Source organism: Lissotriton vulgaris, unplaced genomic scaffold, assembly GCF_964263255.1.
Source record: "Lissotriton vulgaris unplaced genomic scaffold, aLisVul1.2 SCAFFOLD_2061, whole genome shotgun sequence".
In the NCBI taxonomy this organism is placed as follows: domain Eukaryota; kingdom Metazoa; phylum Chordata; class Amphibia; order Caudata; family Salamandridae; genus Lissotriton; species Lissotriton vulgaris.
In genome coordinates, this window is record NW_028247843.1 from 210,577 (window position 1) to 236,326 (window position 25,750).

The 25,750-nt window shown below is 48.9% G+C and overlaps 1 protein-coding gene across 1 annotated transcript in view; it reads right to left on the reverse strand.

Annotated features, from left to right (window-relative positions):
• Positions 1–25,750, reverse strand: part of LOC147665013 (leukocyte cell-derived chemotaxin-2-like) — a 71,320-nt gene that overhangs the window by 5,048 nt on the left and 40,522 nt on the right. The window contains exons 3-4 of the mRNA XM_086949817.1: positions 18,326–18,422; positions 12,540–12,691 (exon numbers count right to left, since the gene is read on the reverse strand). Coding sequence (XP_086805943.1) covers positions 12,540–12,691; positions 18,326–18,422 — 249 coding nt within the window. The remainder of the gene's footprint in view (positions 1–12,539; positions 12,692–18,325; positions 18,423–25,750) is intronic.

Consider the following 25,750-nt stretch of genomic DNA (forward strand, 5'->3'; position numbering starts at 1 on the left):
GCATGTCCATGAACAGACTGATGGATATTTTTGTCCATCTGTCTGTGTCCATTTGGTTAGAACAATTCTTAAGGCTCTGAATTTACAAATCGATCGAAGAGTTTATGGACGGCCTGGACAGAGCTGCACTGGAAGCCCAACATGACTGGCAGGCTTTACCATGGGTGGCACCATTTGCAGAATTACTTATCAACAACTAAAATTGTGATAGCAAACCACTGATACATAGCATTCCAAATAACAGTTTAGAAGGGATGTCCTAAACACGCTCATTCCAAATTGTGATTTAGTATTGTAAGGAAACAGGCTTTTCGCAGGTTTCCACTCACTTTTTGACCCCATTTGGACTAGTGGCTGCTGGTTTTTCGACTCTGAGAGTGCACTGCGGCCTGCTAACCAGGCTCCTGTGTCAGTGTTTTGACCCATTACAAAGTGTTTGTTGAATTGGCTATCCCCAATTGGCAAGTACAGACTTACTTATAAGCTCTAGTATATGATGCCCATGGTACCAAGGGCATGTAAGGCAGAGAGACCACCCAGGGCTGCAGCACTGAGTGTGCCACCCTGTGAGTGATAAAGTACAAAATGGCTCCCAGCCTACCACTGTAGATTATAAGGGCAGTGTTACACCACCAGGTCACCTTTGTCGGCCTGGGACAGGGACTGTTCTAAGTATAGGGTGAAATGTTTGTCCTGTTTCAAGAAGAGTGAGGAGATGGGTAAACTATTGGCATTTCATTTAGAACAGAAGATTAATAAAAATTTAGTAACAAGCATAAGAGATCAGAGGGATAATATGCTGCTCATAAATTCTTACAATTTTCCATGGGTTTATTCTTCTTGTACAAGAACAACAGCCAGGCAACCCCGGGCTCGATAGATCCATATCTCCTGGCCTTGCTTCTAACAGCCGAGGAAGAGTGCTGACATCTGGGGAGTGTGCAGAATAATGCACTATGGGATTGTTAGGTGCCACACATCGCCAGACAGTTGTCAGCAGAAGGCAGGGGACCAGGTAGCTCATTGGCTAGGGACTGCGTAGCCCCCTTGGGGCACTTTCATGGGGTTAATATAGCACCCCTGTTACCGCGAACCTCAGATCATCTCGGATTCAGAGCAAGGACCGAAGACGCACTGCTCTGCTGCCCCTGGACTGCACAACCAGAGGCTGCACTGTCTGCTGGACTGCACTTTTGGGCTAACAAAGTTAGGCCCAGGGCCGGACTGGGAACCAAAATCGGCCCTGGCAAAGTGCTCGCCCCCCCCTCCCCACCCCCAGGGGGATTGGGGGTGCGACCGAGCTCTTTGCCAGGGGAAACATCACTTACAACGCAACTTTTACCACGCAGTGCCTTTACGACGCAGCTTTTACAACGCAAACCATTACAACGCATTGCGATGGGGGGCGCTCTAGGATAGGGAATAGGTTTAATTTACTGTCCAACACCTTCCCTACTATCCACGGGGACTGGAGTTGGAATAGTAAATTAAACTATTCACTATCCAGCGCCCCAAATCACTATGCGTTGTAATGGTATGTGTTGTAAAACCCGCGTTGTAAAAGCATGCGATGTAAAAGCATGCTTTGTAATGTCATACATCCCTTTGCCAGGGGCGGGTTTCAGCCAGTTGTGTTCCAGGGCTGTTTTGCAGCTGTGCTGCAAAAACGGCCCTGTAACAAAAATGGCCCCCAGAGGCCCAAAACCGGCCCCCACCCTTGCGGCCGACCGGGGGATTTCCCGGTGCCTGCAACGGCCAGTCCGGCCCTGGCTAGGACTGTGCGTAAAGTTGTTCGCTAGACTGAAGCAATGTTTCCCAGGACCAGCTGGCTAGCCACCCCTTGAGCAGCACTAAGGACATTAAAGCTGAAGAAGCCCAAACACGCAAGATGGCAGTCACTCTGAAGAAATCGCCTCTGACTGCCACTAGGCACCTCAAAAGACCGATTCTCAACAGCCAAAAGTTGCACCAGACTCAGTCGGATTTGGGAGTATCGTCAGAGTCCAGATTGGTCACCCAAGAGGGACACTAGCAATCGGATTTTCCGAGAACTGTGGTGTACAGAGACTGGTAGCCTTGCCGGCCTTCAACTGATTCAAAGAGGACTTTGAGGAACCCTGGCTATGGTGGCCAAAGACCCCCCACACACACTGTGGACAGAGGAATCACCACAAAGACTCCCCCGTGGACTGCACTGTAACCGGGGAATCTTTAAGCATCTTTTCATCCAGTATCCCCAGCATCAGGACCACTACATTAAACTCTTTGGTGGTCTTGCTGTAAAGTATTCAGCTGGACTGGAAAACATTCTGTCCGAAGCTACCCCATTGGCCCCTCAGACCTCCATCCTGTTGGAATTGGTCATCGGGCTGGAGCAGCCAAACTAAATTTTACAAACTTTTGAAAAGTGTACAAACGTTTGGTTGACCAATGCTTGTTTGGAGTTAAAAAAACCTTAAAAATCTGGACTCAAATACTCATAAAAATATGATCTATTTTGATAAACTGGTGTTGTTTTTCTTTCATGTTGTGTGGCTAACTTATTTCATTGTGTGGTACCGTTAAATGCTTTACACTAAGTTCCGTTGTTTGAGCCTTGCTGCTCGAAAGCCATAGCTTCCCAGGGTTGTGCTTGAGGTTGTTCAAATGAACCTGACTGGACCAAAGACATTTTTGTGAGTGTATTCCATGGTAATGCTACACAGCCATACCATGTGAAAATTCCCACAGGCATGCACTGATAAACCTTCATTACGATTCTGTAAGATCTTATGGAAACACAAAAGGGGTTTAGTACCTATTACCAATCCATTTAGTGTTCACAAACCATGTGATTTAGTAAATTGCCGGGTTTGTAATGGATAAATAGCTTTGTATATCTGGCACTAGGTTCAGTTGCAGGGCAGAGACGTGATAGGAAGACATTTATTTAAAGTCAAAATGTTGCTGGTCTGTGTTTGTGAAAAATATGTTAGTTTTAATAAAGAACTTTTAATGTTGTGATTAGGTAAGATCATTAAAAATACATTTCACCCTGGCCTTAAGAACATAAAGTAAAAAGGTGTTCGTCTCTGGGATGAATAAACACCCAATAAGTCACCCAAACATTACAAAATACCAGATGTAATAAAAACATTATTTTATACATGGTATTATAAGTGTGGCGGTCTGGCCGCTACTGAACCGCTGCTAAAGCCGTGGATCAAGGATTCTGCAGTGATCTGGCAGCGATTCAAGGCCAAAATATGCTGGCGGTGCGGCAGCAGCACAGCCAAGCTTATTCTGAGTTGCCACACTGCCACCCTTTTCATGTAGGTCCAAAGGGGGGCTGTGAGGCAAGGGCCCCCTCTTGCCACTCAGCACGTGAGTGCATGCAGGGGGAGCACATGTTGTGCCCCCTGTAATTTTGCACAACAAGTTTCTCACAGGAAGGAATGCATGACAGGGTGCATTCCTTCCCATGTAGGAACGTGCACAGGGGGTCCCGTGGCGTTGCTGTTTAAGGCTCACAATGAGCCTTGAAACAGCACTACCGTGGGACTGCCACGCCGCCAGCCCGCCAGACCACAACATTACTTGCAATCGGGCCGAAGGCAGTGAGTTTTGGTGGACCTGGAGTAGCAGTGGTGATCCACCCGCTCCAGGACCGTCAAAACTCGTAATCAGGCACTGTTGGACCCGGCCTCGTGGCGTGGTCCTCGCTGATCTCCGCAGCCCAAGATCTACGGGTGGAGCTGACTCCCGTCCACCCAGAACTATATATGACACTCCTACACTGGACCTGAGACGATCCCCAGACCGCGTGCCTGCACCCATGCACGTGACCATCAGACTCCATGTTTTGCCACACCGGCCGGCCGGCCGCCTTCTTCCCTTTCGGCAGCCCCTGGCCTCTCCTGGCTGCAGCTGAGCCTGCGCGTCCGGCGCGCCCACATCTATCCGGGGGGTGAACGACTCCTCAAGTACCCGAAACCAAGACTTGCATCACACCTCCGGCCCCCTTCCGAGGAAATGGTTTCCCTCACACCTCTGAACTATCCCTGGGGGCTGGTTTCGATTGCACCTTGGGCCTCCTAGTGAGCTGGCGCCAGACCCTGATGGGCCTCTGGGATTCCCTGGGCGCATGGTCCAAAGCAGCAAAGAACCAACCGCCCAGACGATCAGGCGCCTGGCCCTCGGACCTCCGGCCCCCTGCCTCTGAGGGTCCGGACATCAAAGAGCTCCAGTACTATAAGACAGCCTGCCTTCCATCTAGCCGGCAGTTGTATCTTGGACAAGAAAGCCCTGCTGATCTGATCGCGGCTGACCTTGAGGAGAACAGACTCTGACTCACTGAGCCCTGCTGACGTCGTCGCGGCTCCCCCTAGAATCTACGGAACTGAACCATCGGAGCCCTGCTGACGCTGTCGTGGCCCACTCTCGACAACAAGACCTGAACCCTCGGAGCCCTGCTGATGCTGTCGCGGCCCACTCTTGAGAAACGAGACCTGAACCATCGGAGCCCTGCTGATGCTGTCGCGGCTCCAACTGCTACGAGTACGACCGAGTACTCCTGCCCAAGCCCTGCTGACCTCGTCGCGGCTTGACGAACTCTCTGGTCCGGCTGGACCATCGATGCTACCCTCACGATCATCTTGAACCAGAAGTGAGTAGGACAGCAAGTCCCATCGCCAGCCCCCATACCCCCCAGTTCGAGGATTGAGAACTGTGCGCAGGGTGCGTGGCGTGCCAGCTGGCATCCTAAGACTGTCCCGCTTCCCCAATGCCTCGTTACGAGACTTTCGCGATCCCTCGATCGCTGTGTATTGCTCCCTACTTTTAATCTTGATAAAGTCTTTCTTGATAAAGAATCACGGTGTGGTGTCCGTTCATAAGTGTGGTGTGTCGACAGTGTGTACGATCAGTCCTCCCCGGCGGGGACTCCCCCTCAATAAGACTTGGCAGTAATTGTGGGAGAGGAGGTTCTAGGCAGTTAGGAGAGTCCTCTTGACCCCTGGGGGCACCGCCTTCCAACATTGGTGGCAGCGACGGGATACGAACCTACGTCTGAAGATCGTACCACTGACACACTACCTGAACACACACGCGGCAAACGCACAAGAAAAAGAGCGACCATGACGACTACAGAATCTGGTGTAAAAACAACCTTCGACAAAGACCTCCTGGAAGATTACACGCACAGAGAGCTGAAGCAGTTCTGCAAAGAACTGAATATCCCGAGTACCGGACTAAGCACCAAGGATGATTTCCAGAAAGCGCTAACCGCATGGGTAGAGTCCGGAGCACCCCTCCCCCCGACCGAAGACGACGAGGGTGGGAGGCCATGGACCGAACCCGGTACACCAACCGGTGAGAGAATCCAGCAACCGACCCGGAGCCCAGCAACCGGGAGAGAGCGGTCATCGGAGGAGATGGCCGATCGAGAACGTGACCGAAGCCATGAGCTCGAACTGGCGCGCCTCAAATTGGAGGGCGAACTCAAACTCGCAGAAAAGAAGTTGGCGGTGGAGCAGTTGCGACTCCAAGGAGAACTAGAGGAGAAGAAGCTCCAGAGGGAGCATGAAGGACGGAAACTTCAGCTCGAGCTCGAGCACGAGCGCAGCCTCAAGGAAATCGAATTAAAAGCCAGAAAAGAAGCAGCCGGATCACCGGGCCTTGGGGAGCAGGTGGTCCCCAAAGAAACGAAGGTACATATCCCCAAGGACGTTGTAAAGGAGTTCTACAAAGGAGACAACATCCAGCAATGGTTCAAAGCATACGAGGTGGCCATGTCGGCTCACCGGGTCCCGGAGAAGGACTGGGGGGCCGGCTTATGGAGCCGCTTCCTCAGCGAGGGGAGAGACACCCTGCTGGACCTACCAACGGCACACATGAACGCCTACCCACACATGAAAGACACTCTCCGCTACGGCCTAACGCCAGAAATGTATCGCTAGCGGTTTACGGAGTGCAAGAAGATTCCTGGCACCACATGGGTGGACTATGTGAACTACTACACCCGGGCCCTAGATGGGTGGATCAAGGGCAGCAATGTGACCACCTTCGAGGGCCTAGTCGACCTAGTAGCTTACGAGCACCTGTCCGCAAATTGCTTTGTGGAACTAAGACAGCATCTCCTGGACAGCAAGCTCGCCAACCCACGGAAACTGGCTGTGGAAGCCGATCGATGGGTGGCCACCCGAGTCCAGAAGGCGCCCGGGGGAGACCCCCCACGGAACGAACAAGGATCTTCCCGCCAGCGGGGTGGGGGAGGTCGGGGCAAGCAGCAGAATTCCCAGTCAGGGCCTCAGCGTAGTCCCCCCAGGAACCCGACCCCGCGCTCTCCTCCCGTGACGAGAGCCGCCCCGAGTGCAGGACCCCCGGGGCTACGCCCCAGCTCCACGTGCTACAAGTGTCAGCAACGCGGGCACTATGCCGGTGACCCCCGATGTCCCCTGACCCCGAAATCCACCCCCACTGGGCCCTCCACTAGACAGATATCCTCAGTAGCCTTAGAAGAGGAGGAGACAGAAGAACAGGGAGAGTGGGAACCCGCAGCCATGGTCCTAGCTTCCCTAGGGAATAGTGAGATGATCCCCGGAGATTATCTGCCCGACAACACCGAAAAGTACCGCCAAACAGTGAAGGTTAACAGGCGCAGCATAGGAGCCCTTCGGGATACAGGAGCCAGCATCACGTCTGTTAGGTACACGCTAGTTCCTGAGTCCATGATCTTCCCCCACACCTCCTGTCGGGTGATAGCAGCCGATAATTCTGTCCGCACCTGCAGGATAGCCCAGGTCCCGTTTGAGTGGGAGGGGGTCTCGGGCGATCTGCGGGTCGTAGTCCGCACGGACATGCCTGTAGACTGCCTCCTGGGGAATGACCTAGAGAGTTCCCAGTGGAAAGAGGTAGAGAGAAGGACCCATTTAGCCATGTTAGGCCTGCCCCAATGGGCCTGTGTGAGCACCCGAGCCATGACCGCCAGAATGCCCAACCCTGAGAACGAAGAGCCTGAGTTCTCCAGTTCGGCCCCTGATGTCCCCGAGGGCGGCGAGCACCCTACGGTCCTTGACCAGCCCTCCCTCGAAGAAAACGCATCCGACGAAGGTCCCCTCGGACCCGCTGTCGAACCAGTCCCGACCCTAGCAGATCTCCCCGAGTTGGCCCAGTGGCGCCAAGAGGGAGGACCGTCCCGAGAGGAGTTCTGCCAGGAGCAGACCTCCTGCCCTGCCCTAGAGGGGCTCCGGCGACAGGCCGCAGCCCAGGCCGCTGGAGACCAGTCCGGCTCCCACTACCTTTACTGGGAAAACGGCCTACTGTACAGTGAACAGAAGACCGCCGAACTAGGGTCAGCCCGTGTGCTGGTGGTACCCCTACGTTTCCGCGGACTCCTCCTCAACCTGGCCCACGATGTGCCCCTGGCGGGACATCTGGGCCAAGATAAGACCTTCCAACGCCTAGTGACCTATTTCTACTGGCCCCCCATACGGGCTGATGTGGAACACCACTGCAAGTCCTGCCCCACGTGTCAGGCTAGCGGCAAAAGCGGAGGCAAGCGCAAGGCTCCCCTCCAGCCCTTTCCAGTTGTCAGTACCCCCTTTGAGAGGGTGGGGATCGACATCGTCGGACCTCTGGACCCCAGGACCTCCTTAGGCCACCGGTTCATTCTGGTTGTGGTCGACCACGCCACCCGATACCCCGAAGCCATCCCCCTCCGGACCATGACGGCCCCAGTCGTGGGCCGGGCTCTCATGGGGATCTTCTCCCGGGTGGGATTCCCCCGAGAAGTGGTAAGCGATCGAGGCACAAACTTCATATCTCGGTACATGAAGTCCCTCTGGCAACAGTGTGGGGTGTCATACCGGTTCACCACCCCCTACCATCCCCAGGGCAACGGCCTGGTTGAGCGGTTCAACCGCACCCTGAAAGGGATGATCATGGGTCTGGAGGAGCCCTTGCGACGCAAGTGGGACGTCCTCCTACCCTGCCTCCTGTTTGCCTACCGAGAGGTACCCCAGAAATCCTTGGGGTTTAGCCCTTTCGAGCTGCTTTATGGGCACCCCGTCCGGGGTCCCCTCAGCATGGTCAAGGAAGGCTGGGAAGCTGCCCACCCAAGCACACCCCCCGACGTATTCTCCTATGTCCTGGCCATCCGGAACCAGACGCGGAAATTTCGTGAGCTGGCCGAGGCCAGCCTGGAGGCCAGCCAAGAGGAGATGAAACGCTGGTACGACCAGAATCCCACTCTGGTCGAGTTTCAACCAGGCCAACAGGTTTGGGTCATGTCCCCAGTGGAACCTTGTGCCTTGCAGGACAAGTGGACTGGACTCTTTAAGGTGATAGAGCGCAAGAGCCAGGTCACCTACCTTGTTGATACGAAATCAGCCAGGAACGCCCTGAAAGTGTTACACGTAAACCGGCTCAAACCCCATTTTGTGCGGTCTGAGTTGGGGTTACTCCTTGCCACCGACGACGGAGAGGAAGAGGAAACGGATCCTCTACCCGACCTCCTATGTGCAAAGGATCAAGATGGCTCCGTAGAGGGAGTGAGCCTCTCATCCTCCCTCACCCCCGTACAGCGTGAGGAATGTCGCCACTTGCTGGGACAATTCTCAGACCTCTTCTCCCTCACTCCCGGCGTCACCAGTTGGTGCGTCCACGACGTGGACACTGGGGACAGTCCTCCGGTACGGCACAAGGCCTACCGAGTCCCAGACCGAGTCCGAGCCTGCATCAAGGCTGAGGTCGACAAAATGTTAGACCTAGGAGTAGTGGAAGCCTCTGACAGCCCATGGGCTAGCCCCGTGGTCCTGGTTCCGAAGGCGGCCGCCCCCGGCACCGTCCCCGAGCTGAGGTTCTGCAAAGACTACCGCGGACTCAACGCAGTCACCCGAACCGACGCACACCCCATCCCCCGAGCCGACGAACTGATTGACCGCCTAGGGTCGGCTCAGTATCTTAGTACCTTCGATCTCACCAGTGGCTACTGGCAGATCGGCCTCACGGAGAGGGCTCAAGAAAGGTCTGCTTTCTCCACTCCGGATGGCCATTTCCACTTCCGAGTCATGCCCTTCGGCATGAAAAACGCCCCCGCCACCTTTCAGCGACTGGTCAATCAGGTCCTGGCTGGGTTGGAAGGTTTCAGTGCGGCCTACCTAGACGACATTGCGGTGTTCAGTGCTCACTGGCCCGAGCACCTACACCACCTCTGGGAGGTGTTGGACGCCCTGCGTCGAGCCGGGCTCACCATTAAAGCTAGTAAATGCCAAATAGGACAAAGCTCCGTGGTATACCTAGGGCACCAGGTCGGCAGCGGCCTCGTGGCCCCCCTCCAACCCAAGATAGACGCCATCAAGGCCTGGGAGACCCCCACGACCCAGACCGAGGTGCGGGCTTTCCTAGGGCTCACAGGGTACTACCGCAGATTCATCAAGGGGTACGGGAGTATTGTAGGCCCCCTCACTGAGTTGACAGCCAAGGCCAACCCCAAGAAGGTCATCTGGACCCCCGCCTGTCAGAAGGCCTTCGAAGCACTAAAAGAGGCCATGTGCACCGCCCCAGTACTACAGGCCCCTGACTACTCCCAAGAGTTCGTGGTTCAGACCGACGCCTCCGAACATGGCATCGGGGCCGTGCTCTCTCAAGTGGACGACAAGGGGATTGATCATCCGGTGGCCTTCATCAGCCGGAGACTACTACCCCGGGAGCAGAGATGGAGCACCATCGAACGAGAGGCCTTCGCAGTAGTCTGGGCCTTGAAGAAACTGAGGCCCTACCTGTTCGGGACCCACTTCCGGGTCCAGGACGACCACCGTCCTCTCCGGTGGCTCATGCAAATGAGAGGGGAGAACCCTAAACTGCTACGCTGGTCCATCTCCCTCCAAGGGATGGATTTTACTGTGGAACACAGGCCTGGTGCCGACCACGCCAACGCCGACGGCCTGTCCCGCTTCTTCCGCCTCAGCGAAGAGAACCCCCAAGAGGATGGGTAGTTCTCCTCGTCTTTCAGCTGGAGGGGACGCATGTTGGACCCGGCCTCGTGGCGTGGTCCTCGCTGATCTCCGCAGCCCCAGATCTACGGGTGGAGCTGACTCCCGTCCACCCAGAACTATATATGACACTCCTGCACTGGACCTGAGACGATCCCCAGACCGCGTGCCTGCACCCGTGCATGTGACCATCAGACTCCATGTTTTGCCACACCGGCCGGCCGGCCGGCCGCCTTCTTCCCTTTCGGCAGCCCCTGGCCTCTCCTGGCTGCAGCTGAGCCTGTGCGTCCGGCGCGCCCAGATCTATCCGGGGGGTGAACGACTCCTCAAGTACCCGAAACCAAGACTTGCATCACACCTCCGGCCCCCTTCCAAGGAACTGGTTTCCCTCACACCTCTGAACTATCCCTGGGGGCTGGTTTCGATTGCACCTTGGGCCTCCTAGTGAGCTGGCTCCAGACCCTGATGGGCGTCTGGGATTCCCTGGGCGCATGGTCCAAAGCAGCAAAGAACCAACCGCCCAGACGATCAGGCGCCTGGCCCTCGGACCTCCGGCCCCCTGCCTCTGAGGGTCCGGACATCAAAGAGCTCCAGTACTATAAGACAGCCTGCCTTCCATCTAGCCGGCAGTTGTATCTTGGACAAGAAAGCCCTGCTGATCTGATCGCGGCTGACCTTGAGAAGAACAGACTCTGACTCACTGAGCCCTGCTGACGTCGTCGCGGCTCCCCCTAGAATCTATGGAACTGAACCATCGGAGCCCTGCTGAGGCTGTCGCGGCCCACTCTCGAGAACAAGACCTGAACCCTCGGAGCCCTGCTGATGCTGTCGCGGCCCACTCTTGAGAAACGAGACCTGAACCATCGGAGCCCTGCTGACGCTGTCGCGGCTCCAACTGCTACGAGTACGACCGAGTACTCCTGCCCAAGCCCTGGTGACCTTGTCGCGGCTTGACGAACTCTCTGGTCCGGCTGGACCATCGACGCTACCCTCACGATCATCTTGAACAAGAAGTGAGTAGGACAGCAAGTCCCATCGCCAGCCCCCGTACCCCCCAGTTCGAGGATTGAGAACTGTGCGCAGGGTGCGTGGCGTGCCAGCTGGCATCCTAAGACTGTCCCGCTTCCCCAATCCCTCGTTACGAGACTTTCGCGATCCCTCGATCGCTGTGTATTGCTCCCTACTTTTAATCTTGATAAAGTCTTTCTTGATAAAGAATCACGGTGTGGTGTCCGTTCATAAGTGTGGTGTGTCGACAGTGTGTACGATCAGTCCTCCCCGGCGGGGACTCCCCCTCGATAAGACTCGGCAGTAATTGTGGGAGAGGAGGTTCCAGGCGGTTAGGAGAGACCTCTTGACCCCTGGGGGCACCGCCTTCCAACAGGCACTAAGTCTGAACGTATGGCAGCTTCATCGAGATCAATGCCGAGCAGCATTCAATCATCGTCAAGGCGCTCCCGTGCATGGAGTCGGAGCGTTGCCATCATCGAAGATGACCGCACTAGGTCCTCACTCTTCAGCAACCCACCATTGTCGAGTCCCATTTCGGATCCAGCTTGCCACACCAATGACTCAGTGACAACCACTTTTTCTCCATAAAGGTTTGTAAGCCTGAAGATAAACTTTCCACCGGATGAACCTGGTCCCTGTATCTGACCAGTGATCTATTGTGATCAGCCTTAACGTTTGACTTTGACCTGGTCTAGCATAAACAGATACATTTGGTTGGTGCTTTGTGCTTTTTGGCTCTATTTTTTATTCAAACTTAAAAAATTCATATCTTGCATTCATTGCATATCATTTAGGTTTGGGAACTGTTCCTGTCTTCTGTTTTCACTTTATCACTTACTGTTTGAGTGCTGTATAAATAGTTTGGACATTGTTTCTAAGTTAGGCCTGGCTGCTTTGCAGTATGGCTACCAATGGTTTAAGTACAGGTTTATTTAGTGAGTTTAATGTATTACCCTTACAAGAAATATATGATCATTGTTTGAGGTGGGTTCTCACCCCCTCAAGTAATACTCCAATTTCATACCCTTCCAATGCCAATGAGGAACTCCCAATAGCTGTTTCACAGACCATCAGAAGGCATGGTGGCCGCTCCTAGGGTGAACTCTATTCAAGACCTCCAATGAGCTTTGCTCACCCGTGAGAGTACCACCAATAATCCCTACTATTCTGAAAGTAGCTAAAAAGTCAACTCCACAAACATTACTCCTGAACTCGGTCCGCAGCGCTGCATTACCTGGGTCTGTAGTGCTTTACTAATCCTGAGGGATAAGTGCCGGCCATCGCCTAAATGTCTGTAGTCCTATTGTGGACGCTCTACATCAAATGATCAGTATCTCGGCTTCTCTCGCGACTAATGACCTACCAGGTGCCCACAGCTGGTCAGTGACCCTGACAAGCGAACTGCTAAAAAGGAAGGCTGTACCTGAAATCATCCTAGCATGTATATCCCAAGAGGCTTTACCTCATCAACATTGATCAACTGATAACTGTGCACCAACTTCAAGCCATTCCTCTCTACACTGTGGTGGCTGAGCAAGACCCTCCGCTTGGACTCACCTGAGCCGATGAACGTGAAGCCTTCACTCCCAGGGCTGTCCTTATCATCACCATAGCACATGCCATGGTCGCTTATGGTGCCATTGAAAGGGGCGTACACCGCGGACCCATCACTGCATACAACGTCAACTCCTTTAAGGTACTTGCGGCCTCTGGAAATCAGAGATCAGTTTCAGCAATGCAGGCTTTGCGGATCATAGAAGCATTCACATGTGGCACTGATGCAGGCGTTATGAGTCTGGAAGGAATGCAGTTTTGTGGTTTGTGGGAGTTGCTATAAGTGTGCTTTGCAGATATTGTAGCTCATGCTGGCATATGGATGTCATAATGGCCGCATGTGACTCATGGACTTATTATATGTCAGCAATGCAGGGATGACTTATATATCAGCAATCCAGCATTGATATATGTCATTAATGCAGGTGTTATTTGTAGGCATTACAATATGTCAGAAATGCAAGTAATACTAGTAAACATTAATATATATTAGCAATGCAGGCCTTACTTGTAGGCATTATTAGTCAGCAATCCAGGTGTGACTTATAGACATTAATATATAGATATATAAACAATAGAGGCCTGACGTGTAGGCATTATTAAATGTCAGAAAACCATGTGTGATTTGTAGATATTAATTTCTGCCAGCAACAGTGGTGTTGTGACATTCTTTGGCATTATTTTATGCCTGCAATGAATCTTATGTGACTTTTAGGAAGAAGTGCTAGTCAGCAATGCAGGCCTTGTGACCAGTAGGAATTAATGTAAGTCAGTAGCACAGGCCTTGTGGCTCATGTTGGCATGTATATATATATATATATATATATTACACAGTGGGAGTGGCCACTGTGTAGTAATAGTTAGGTCAGAGTTTCTATAGTAAGAGCATTTTTGTTTTGCTAATGCTTGATGAAACGTCACAAAATATTTTTTTTAAAGTTGATCGTCTCCCTCCTTGAAAGTTTCGGGGTGATCTGTCAAGCAGGAGCAAACAATGAAAGAGGGGTCTGAAAACCTTATTTTCCTGTGTGAATTACCAAATGCAATTTTGGGAAGTGATAAAGAAAAAACATATAGCTGATGAATAGAGTAACACCAAACTTGGAAGAAAATTTGAACATAGTCAGAAAAGCATGCTCATTAGTGATTTTGTGTATTTTTGTTCAGCTGTGTTTGAGAAATGTGCATTTAAATAGGTGCGCAGGGTGCTCATGAAGAGTTAAAGAAATTGGATTATCTGGACAGTTGGGGCCATTAGACTCTAGTTTGCCACAAATTAAATAAATTCAGTGGACCCTAATGGCCATTATGTGAGGTGCAATAGGACTCCTTTGAGAGCCGCTGCACCTCCTGTGAGGCACCATGGGACTGCTACGGGTGCCGCTGCACAAGCAGCACCCCCATGGAACTGCAGACTCTCACAAGCTTCAATACATGAAGCATGCATGATCCTGCGGTTCCATGTAGGTGAACCTTGTGCAGCATTACCGTAGAAGGACAAACAGTACCGAGAAATAATAAATAAATAAATGAAAAAAATGTGGGGTGTGGGTTTGAGTAGGGTTAGTTGCCTGTGGAAGGGTTTGGTGCAGTGCATGTCCAAAGGCCAGGCCCTTGGCACAACCCTCCAGAGGTGGTTGAGCACACGCTAGTGGTAGGTCATCCCAGGAGGTTGGCCACCTACACGTGGTTGAGTGCAGGACCTGGCCCTCCAGCCAACCATCCGCCGTGCACTGAGTTGGGTGCCCACAGGGGTGTTGGGCTGGCCAGTGGTCTGGCCCTGAGCCCAAACCACTGCTGCACACAGCCAAAAGCTCTGATCAATGCTGGAGTTGGATGATATGACTTTTTTTTAAAGCAGAAATTCATTGAAACAAAACAAAGGTTAAAGTGACACCATAGTTAGGTAAGGTAATACAATTGTAGGGTATATTAAAAAAATAATCTAGAAATTCACTGAAAAAAACCAAAGGTTAAGGTGATGTTATAGTGTGTTATTCGAATAATACTTTAAAAAAACACTGAAATTGCCCAGTGTTAGTTTACTGAGCTAACTATAACTTGTGCCCCTCCTATATGCACTGCTTATGAACTCAGAAATCACATCACTCATGACATGTTAAATGTCATCAAAGATGATGTCTCAAAAGCTTTCTTGGATGACATGACTGATAGTATCATCCAATGGATGTGACACTTTGCTATAAGCTTCCATACTGGAGGATGATCAGTAAGGTCCACGTAGACCAATTTTCCATAACTTCTGTAGTACTAAAGGGCGTAGCTTTTTGCAATAAACAGAACAAGCAGAATATGAAGCACATCTGTGAAATGATCCACATTAAGTACATATTATGTTCTCTTTTTTTTACTGGGATTGAGGTGTGTAAGAAATGTAATGGCTATATAGACATTAATGATCACGGATGCTATTAAAACTTTGAATACAGTTTAAAAACAGTATTTGGTAATTATTTACCTTAATGAGATGTGTCTGTTAACTACCTCAGCTAACCGAATTTTAAGAGAATGGCTACATTCTCTAGATTAGGCAATGATAAGGCATGCACATTTGGGCCAGAGGGACAACCGTCTGAAGTATATAAAGGCACTTTCCACATATTCCTGAAATGAACAGAAGGATGTGCGCTATTTTAACAAGGTTTACAATCACACTGTGACTTGAACCGTCAGTAATCACTACTTTGCACCTTGGCACTGGTCTTTTGCACAGATAGTCTCTTCCAGTAAACAACATTGTGAACACTACATCATCATCGTCCTCGGAGCGACTGACAACTGCGGCACATTGTTCAAGTCACCAGTACTCGCCATCATCGATGGACAGTTGGCGGAGTGTTGGCTGACCCAGCCATTGGCAGTTGGAACTTGGTGCCGGACAACCGTTGTGACACACTTTAGCGAAGTGATTTGTGCAGCCATACTTCAGGCAGGGTTTCCCTTATGCTGGGCACACATTTGGTGTGTGGTTTACCATGCCACAATTGCTGCAGGATTTCCCACCTTGTTTGGGGGTACTGACTGGGTGTGGCTGTGCAGGGTGGTGTGGGATATTGTTTACTTGTTGTTCTTTGATTTTTATGGCTTTACGGATCGCTGGTCGGCCTGCCCCACTGGACAGGACTGCCCCATGTTCTCAGCTTGAGTGTCTACTAGCTCGTGGGGCCTGGCCAGGAATAGTATATCGTCCAGTATGATGCCAGGTTGGCAGAGGATGAGTTTTCTCAGACTGGCATTCTTGTATGATCTGGGCCCTGATTGTGTTACGCTGGTCAATATTCGTGCAGGTATTTGCCAGTTTGCGTAAACATGTATTGTATTGTATTGTAATTGCATTTATATAGCGCTTACTACCCCTGACGAGGAGTCGAAGCGCTTTTTCGGCAGGTAGCACGCTACTCCGGGACCCATAGAGGATTAGTGTTGAATTAGTATTGTGAAACATGCAAGTACATTTTAAGTGGTGGATAGGTTAGTCCGTTATTTGGATTTGGAATGATAGCAGAAGGATAGATGAGGACAGAGGTTTGTATTTATTTATCGCTAGTTGATGCACGCTATTCAGGAAGTCGATTTAGCTTGAATCTCTCGTAATCTGGATTCAGTGGTGGATCGAAATCCCTGTTTGGAACAGCTAACATGGCATCAAAATCATCGTCACCTCCGGTGCTGGTAAGAATTTTTAATAAGTTGTAGAATTGTTCTCCTCCCATGTGAAGCGTCATGGAATGTTCAACTGCGCAGTCGGTTTCTCGTGTGGTGCAAAAGTAATGTTTGAGGCGCCCTATCCACTGTGCCACCGAGGGGTGGCAGTTGCGGGGTCCACTAACTGGCGGAATGGCGGAAGCACTGTGACTGGCACATGTGCACAGTGTTGGGGCGCGGTGGCCACATTGTGTTGAGTTGTGGGCCTCAGTGTTTTGCAGCGGTGAGGATATGCTGTTTTCTCAGGTAGCCCGCTTACGCGTGGCTTCAGTGTAATGCACTTGTGCGCTAGTACAGTTGTTCTGGTCCAGCTCTGCTTATGTGTGTGTCCTTTGTGGTAAATAGCCTCTGCTCCCCTTTTGTGCTCTCTTTCCGTGCAGTAACACTATATTCTTGACTTGGCCCCTCTTGCTCTCAGTACCAAAAGATCACTTGGGCAGCAGACGTGTGGTGCATGCAGTTGATTCCAGACTCTTCCATCCCTTCACTTCACTATTCTTTGCCCCTCTGCCATTTACTGTGTCTTGGCCCTCTTTGATAAACTGCAGCCAAGACCAAGCTTCTTCATTTGCGCAGAATCCCTTCCTTTTGTTTGTATACACTCTCTCTTCCCCCCTCTCTACAAGACTGGCTGCAATTGCATGCTCACCCCCAGGCAGTGAGCTAGGGAGGCAAACGTTGGCCACACCCGGCACTCGAGAGGGGCACAGCCACGCAGACGCTCATACCAGCTGCTTACATCCAATGCAAGTGAAGCTTCCTGGTGGGGCCTGCACGTGGCCACGTGTGTTGGCAAGGCTCGACCTCCAGCACGGCAGTACCACGAGCCACCACCAGGGGGCAGGACAGGCACAAGTGCCGTGAAACGCAGCGCCAAGCACCGCTTTCCTCCACTCCGATGAGTGCTGGCCGGAATGGCAACAGGCAACACAGTGAGCCACGGCGATGTGACTCTTGCTCGAATCGCAGGCCTCGCCTTGGCTCTCCGCAGGCTCTGCACAGAGGTGGGCACCCTCGCACGTGGAGGGAATACCAGCCTCTTCGCCAATCGTGCGGATCGGGCTGTGTGCAGATATGCATTTAGGCCTTGTGTCCCTGCTGCAAATAAGGCACACACCCTCGTTTAGTACAGGTATGCCAGGGGACCACAACCAGTTTACCGGAAGTGTATCCATGAAACTGCGCCTGGAATTTCCGCCCCTGGTAAATACCGGGCCCAGTGTTTGCTGGCATGGTAATATCAGGTGGTCTACCCAAAAACAGAGGGGCATATTACCAAGGGCTTTATCTCCGCTTTTTTGGCTTTAAAAGCCAAAGAAGCGGAGATAAAAATATCGCCCTATCAACAACTGGGTGCTAACATGCAAAATCGCATGTTAGCACCCTTTTTCACTACACTTTCCTTTGCATCTCTAATGAGATGCAAAGTGGGCGTTCCATAGGAGAAATATCGCTAATCTACATTTCTACTATTATCAAGCTTCACGCTAACCCTGTTAGAGACTAAAAAAACAGCGCTGACCATGGTTAACGCTGCTTTTTTACGTCTGCTAATTTTCAGACTTAGCCATGTAATCCAACGGGAGGTGGATTACATGGCTAAATCCACCATGGGCTATCAACAAGGATATCCCTATCCTTGTAGTTTTATCGCTGCATTACTAGCGATAAACTCCCAAAATGCCGCTATGGCTGGATTTTTTATCGCCTAGGCGTTTAGCGTTGTTAATAACGCGATAACCAGGCGATATTATCTAGCGATAGCGGACGTTAAAAAACTAACACTAAGCGCCCTTGGCGTTAATTTTCCCTGTTCCTTGTTAATATGCCCCAGAATTCCTTCAGGAATTGGAGTCCTTGCGATTGATTTGCACCGAGGCCTCCCTCACTGTTCATATTTTAGCCCCTTATGCCTACATCATCACTTCGAAAATCAGCCTGATCGATGCATTTAACCTATTTGTCCTGCGCCAACAGATCTGCTTGTGACTGACACACAAGTGTAAGGACAATCAATAGCTTCTAGTGCTTAGAAAGCCTCCTTTAAAACGCCTCTACCTTACCTGGGACACCGGTAGCATCCACAGCCGTACCAGTCACAGGGTCGGACGAGGTTCGATGGCTGCCCAGAGCACATCACTGGGAACTTTCTTCCTGGATCTAAACATTTAAAAGACAAAAATCACAAATGCTTTCAAATTCATTTTGTGTGCGTTTTACACATACTACAGTACTTACGGTTTAAAATGCTCTGAAATTCTAACTTCATCACATAACATTTTCAGTTTTAAGATTATTAGATTTATAATATATATATATATATATATATATATATGTTATGTTATGTTAAATGACTCTTGTAACGCGCACTGTCACCAAAGGTTTCCTGGCGCTCTTTATAACAGGATGGAAAATGAAGAGTTGACACTGACCAGATTAGCCTAGGGAGGGGAAGAGAAATGTCTTAAGCAGTTTTCTGAAAATAGAAAGGGAAGTGCTTGACTTGATGGAAAAAGGGAGAGAATTCCAAAGGCTAGGGGCCAGATGAGAGAAGCGGCGGCCGCCGTACTTCTTGGTTTTGACTTTGGGAGCAACAAGCATGTGAAGGTAAGCAGAACGGAGGTTGCGTGACGGGCGATGTGGGGTAATTAAAGATTGCAAGAATGCAGGACTAGTGCAGTGCTGGGCTTTGTAAGTGAGGCAGGCTACCTTAAAGGCTGACCTTAGTCCCATCGGCAACCAATGAAGGCGATGCAGCAGGGGTTTTGCCGATTGCCATTTAGGGATTTTATAGATGAGCCGGGCCGCCTGGTTCTGAACCACCTGGAGACGATGCAGCAGAGACTGAGGGAGGCCATGGTAGATGGAATTGGAAAAGTCCAGGCGGGAGAGAACCAAAGAGATGACAACCTGAGTTAGAGCAGGAGGTGGTAAAAGATGGCTAACTTTGCGGATCTTTCTCATCTGATACATACAGGACGAGATGACAGCGCCCACTTGGGCTTTCAAAGAAAGCTCTGCATCAATAATCACGCCCAGACTTTTCACTGATTTGACCGACGGTGGAAGGGGGCCAAATTCTGTGGGCCAGAACTGTGGACCCCAGTGAGCAGAACTGGAGCCGGGAAGGAGCAGCTCGGTTTTTCCTGGATTCAACTTTAATTGATTCTCATTCATCCAATGTAGGATGTGAATCATAGCATTACGAAAGGTGTTAACAGCATTGGAAGAGTTGAGGGGAAAAATTATCTGCAAATCATCGGCATAATTATATACCGTGATGTCCCAGTTCTTGAGTGAGTGGATAAGTGGGCGGAGGTAAAGATTGAATAATAATGGCGAGATGGAAGAGCCTTGGGGTACTCCACAAGACGTGGAGGTTTTTGCTGCGGTGTACGGGCCCAGACGCACTGCCTGAGTACGTCCAGTTAGAAATGACGCAATCCATTTAAGAGCAGTACCCTGTATGCCTGCCTGGCCAACACGGTGGAGAAGGATGTTGTGGTCCACCGTGTCGAATGCGGCAGACAAATCCAGGAGTACAAGGACTTGACGAATGCCCGCATCCGCGTTTCTCCTCAGTGTATCCAAGGCCGCGAGGATAACAGCCTCAGTTGAATGGGCGGGTCTAAAACCGGCCTGGTTGGGCTCCAGGTAGCCAGAAGTCTCAATGAAATTAGAGAGACAACGGGTGACATATGCTTCTGTTAGTTTAGAAAAGTAGGGAAGAAGAGAAATAGGGCGAAAATTTGAGAGATCGCCGGGATCAGCTCCGGGTTTCTTGAGAAGGGGCACTAAAATGGCATTTTTAAAGGAGTTAGGAACAATGCCGCTCCCCAGAGAGCCATTCAGTAGGGATAGAATGTCGTCCGGTAATTTAAGGCAGATATCCCGCAGTACTGATGGCGGACAACAGTCGTTGGGGGAACCCGACTGAACCCGGTTAGCATATATATATATATATATATATATATATATATATATATATATATATATATATTACCTATAGGAAATCCGCAACATTCTATTGGGAATAACTTTGGCGCCGGTTGAGGAATCTGCCTGTAATTTTCCTTAAATTTGCCTCGCTGCGCTCCGCTCCTTCCCTGAAGGGCCGAGATAAAAGGGGGGTCCCAAAACGTATTTTCCCCATGTTAATTTCCATAGGGCGGTTGGACTCACTTTTAGCCCGAACGCCTGAATGGATTTCCACAAAACTTGGCAAAATTGTAGGGACTGGTAGCCCGATGTGCCTTTACTATGTCTCAAGATATGTGCTCCAGTGGATTTTGAGTAATTTAGGTTCAAAAAAATATATATATCTGGGCGGAGCCTAACCACACATCTGATCTGATTGGCTGTCAGCACTTCATCCAAGAAGTGTTGGTAGCCATCTTGGGACCAATATACATGATAGCACCTCATTAAAAAGCATTGTAGTTAATAGAGGGTTTTAGGACTTTAGTTACATTATAAATCATTTGTTGATGCCACCATACTCATTTTAGGAATTGTGGTGTGTTCTAAGTTGATTTTACCATGTGAAAAAGCCTTCTGCTGTGATATCATGAATCATGTTTGAAAGAAAACTAATATCTCATGATTTTCCCACAGTGGTTTGGAAGGGGATCTATAAGCTAAACTGAAAGCATATTTTCTGTAAATTCACATTATCTTTCTCAGTCATGTGGGAATGAAGTCTGACATTCTAAGTAAAACATGTACATCCAACAAGGACAGAGACTGTCAGATGATTCCTTTGTGTTCTACTGCAGCCTCCTAGAGTGTTCTAAAGAACAACTAGAGCGCTAACAGTCCTACTTATTACAAAGGTATAGCACACCTGAAGGCACCGTGATGGGAATAAAGTGGTAACTCTTAAAACATTTAATTTAAAAAGGAACAAAATGAGGGGGTATATTATGCCAAAAATCTGACATGCAGACTGAAACATGCACTTTGAATACCAGCAGCAGACTTCCCTGGTGAGCAGTAGCTTTACTACAGTGATCTAATGAGCAACTAGAGTGCTAACATTCAGAATTTATGGCAAATGTGTGACACATCTGAATGCCTTCTTGATGGAACCAAAGTAAACAAGCATTGAAAATGCAATAGATCTCGCATTCGTTTAAGTTAAAGCCATTCTGTTTGTAATGAGGCGGCTTTTTAGCTTTGCTTTTATTAGTGTTTTTTAAACTTTCATGTAAATAACATGCATCTGTATGCATATATGTATATGTATGCATGCATTTATATTTGTATTTATATAGATATACAGATTATATATGTTTATATATGTATATATATATATATACATACATATATATAAATGCATATATATGCATATATATATATGTGTATATGTGTGCGTGTAGAGAGAGATAGAGAGGTAGAGGTGTAGAGAGTGAGTAATAGAGAGTAGAGAGTGAGTAGTAGAGAGTAGTAGAGAGCAGTAGAGAGAGTAGCAGAGAGTGAGTAGTAGAGAGTAGTAGAGTGAATAGAAGAGTGAGTAGTAGAGAGTAGTAGAGAGTGAGTAGTAGAGAGTGAGTAGTAAAGAGTAGTAGAGAGTAAGTAGTAGAGTGAGTAGTAGAGAGCAGTAGAGAGTGAGTAGTAGTTAGTAAAAAAGAGTGAGTAGTAGAGAGTAGTAGAGAGTGAGTAGTAGAGAGTGAGTAGTAGAGAGTAGTAGAGAGTGAGTAGCAGAGAGAGAGAATAGTAGAGAGTAGTAGAGAGTGAGTAGTAGAGTGAGTAGTAGAGACTAGTAGAGAGAGAGAGAGTAGTAGAGAGTGAGTAGTAGAGAGTAGTAGAGAGTGAGTAGTAGAGAGAGAGTAGTAGAGAGTGAGTAGTAGAGAGTAGTAGAGAGTGAGAAGTAGAGAGTGAGTAGTAGAGAGAAGTAGAGAGTGAGTAGTGAAGAGTGAGTAGTAGAGAGAGAGTAGTAGAGAGTGAGTAGTAGAGAGTAGTAGATAGTGAGTAGTAGGGAGTGAGTAGTAGAGAGAGAGTAGTAGAGAGTAGTAGAGTAGTAGAGAATGAGTAGTAGAGAGTGAGTATTTGAGAGTAGTGGAGTAGGAGAGAGTAAGTAGTAGAGAGTAGTGGAGAATATTCCAAAGTTTGGCACGGCACCACTTGCACAATAAGTCCAATCAAATCATATCACTTAGAGTCCTTATTGAAGCGCTGAATCTTGGTGTATATTCAAATGCTTTTATTTTCCTTAAGTTTATGTACCACAGCCAGCCGAAACGTTTCGTTCGTTCTGTACAACAGAACTTTTTCAGGGCGTTCTTATTTCCTTCAAGTTGTGTCGGTATCCTGTTGTCATATAACTAGATATTTCTTCCAAATGTTAGACGAGACTTAAGTGCATTCTTATTCAAAGTGACTAGGTATCAATTTTACCCACACAATTCGGGCAGACTTGAGTAATTTATAGCATCCTCAAAGTCAGTCTTTCAAAAATTCCAAAGTATAGGACATGATAATCCAAATCCAAATGTTTCTCAAGAAAAGTCATTTTCAATCGTTCGGAATATCGGTGTTTGGGCAGATATGACCCAGGGACCCCCAGTATGCAAGGGGAATTAGTCCCCCCTCTGCAAACGCGCCAGTGGCCTGCATTGCAGAGAGGTGCAAAAAGGGGCATAGCCTCATTACACCTCTGTGCAATGCAGCCCCGTGGCACATACTGGAGGTTCCAGGTGGGCTAGTTGGCCTCCAGGGACCCCTAGTATGCAAGGGGAATTAGTTCCCCCTCTTCAAACATGCACGGGGGCTGCATTGCAGAGAGGTGTAAAATAGGGTGTGGCCTCATTACACCTCTCTGCAATGCAGCCCCCTGGCGCATACTGGAGGCTCCTGGTGGGCTACTTGGCCCTCAGGGACCCCCAGTATGCAAGGGGAATTAGTTCCCCCTCTGCAAACGCGGCAGGGGGCTGCGTTGCAGAGAGGTGTAACAAGGGGCATAGCCTCATTACACCTCTGCAATGCAGCCCCCTGGCGCATACTGGAGGTTCCAGGTGGGCTAGTTGGCCCCCAGGGGCCCCCAGTATGCAAGGGGAATTAGTTCCCCCTCTTCAAACATGCACGGGGGCTGCGTTGCCGTGAGGTGTAAAAAGGGGCGTGGCTTCATTACACCTCTCTGCAATGCAGTCCCCTGGCGCATACTGGAGATTCCTGGTGGGCTTTCAGGTCTTATATAGTTAGGAATTAGCATTAAAAAAACCTTTGAAATTCACTGAAAAAAACATAGGTTTCAGGCCTTATATAGTTAGGAATGAGCATTTAAAAAACCTATGAAATTCACTGAAAAAACCATAGGTTTCACACCAGTTATAGTTAGAAATTAGCATTTAAAAAACCTATTAAATTCACTGAAAAAACCATAGGTTTGACACCAGTTATAGTTAGCTGGAAATTTTACTGACATAAAACCATTGAAATTCCCACGTTATAGTTAGTTGGACTCACTATAACTTGCACGCCTGCAATGCACTGCTGATGACGTCACATATTACATCACTCATGACATGGTCAGTGACATCACTCATGACATCACTGATGACACCATCCTTGTGACAGAGTGACAGACCTCCTTTCAGTGTAATGTAACCCTCGAAACACATATTCAAAAATAGAAACTAAAATTTTCAAAAAAATAGAGATACCCATACCAGTTACAACAACCAATTCAGTAATACCACCATCTATATACACATCCACTCATTCACCAACAGTTCTATATAGTCACTCATACATATATTCACTCATCATATGTAGTGAAACACCTATACATCCTGTTACACACCGACAGTCATCCAAAAGTTACTCACACACATAATCACACATGCAAATTAACTATTGAACATCCATTTATTTGCATATACAGCTATACACACACTACCACCTTACTTCTAAGGAAACTTACACATACTTACTCTCTTGAACAATAACTTATAGAAACACATACTTAATTAAACAAGAACTCTTTCAATTTCTCACTCTCACATATACTCACTTATATACATCAATACTCACATATACTAGATTAAAACATATGTAGTTACTGATAAAGACACTAGTGAGACAGTCATTCACTCACTAACACACACATATACACACTCATCCACCCATACAGTCCTGCACATATGCTGTCTTCAGTGAGCGCCCCGGAAAGCGTAGTATTTTGAAGCGCCCCAGTGCGCGAACCAGGAAGCGTCCCGTTAGCGCCAATGTCGCGATCGAAAACAACGTCGCGTAAGCGTGACGTATTGCGTAGCCGCGCAATGTGTCTTATGACGCGCTGCCTAAAACGCACCCGGAAGCGCTCCGCGGTGTGGCCCGGAGCGCGTTACGTAAGCACCCCGGAGCGCCTAGCGTAAGCGCGTCGGGTCATGTGACCTCAAAATAATACTTTTCATTGGTTCATAACAGTTTTGGTTTCATAATGATGAAACCCGTGGTCATGTGACCTGAAAATAACACTTTTCATTGGTTCAGGATCTTTCTTTTTGCCAAATGATGAAACCCCCCACCTTTTTTCCTTATTCTACCTTTGTGCTTTGAGAGAGATAGACCTGCATTTATATCAGTCGAAAATGGCTACATTAGCTGCAGCTGCTAGATCTTCTGGACCACCACCACCACCACCACAAGGACCTCCACAACTTCACAGTGGTGGAGATCAAGAACAGGAGGAGGATGAGGAGGAGGAGGAGAGGAGATTCGTCCCAGAGGACAATATTTCCTATAAACCAAAAGAGCACATCATCTGGCAATTTTTTTCAATCCCCAATGACAAAAAAAAAGTCAATGCACCTAAGGGAACCTGTTTAATCTGTCATCAGGAGCTGTCAAGGGGGAATCCCAACAAAAAATACTCCTTCGGCAACCACACGATGATCAGACATATGCTTAGAAAGCATCCAAATAACTATGCTAGGGCAGAGGTCAGGGAACTGGCCAGAAACCCTGTCCAATCTTCTGCCAGCACCTCCCAAACGAATGTTTCCACCCCATCGGGACCAGAAGTTAGGGAGAGATGCTCCACCATACAAACCAAATTTTCTAATTTTAAAATTGTTTGTATTTTTTGTGGACAAACAATATGCTATGGAGAGCAATGCATCACACTTATTAATCGTGCTTGGGATAACCACAAGTGCCCAAGGAAACATTAATTTGTTCCGCTTTTTTTTTTGCTCCTGTTGAGCCCTTTAGAATTCCCTGTTTTTGTTTCTCCCCTTAAAAAATTCAAAAAAAAAAATGTTCAGAAAAGCCAAAAAAAGAAAAAAATGTTAAAAAACAATAAAAAAAATATAAAACAACAAAAAGAATAAAAAATCAGTTCTTTTTAGAACTACCTCCAATTTCTTAAAAAATGCTATTTTTAAAAAAAAATCTGTCATTCTTTTTTTTCCCCATGGTACGCTCCCCGGTGCGCTCGCCGGTGCGCGTACCGGGCGCTCCCCCCGCGCACATTGAATTTTTTTTTT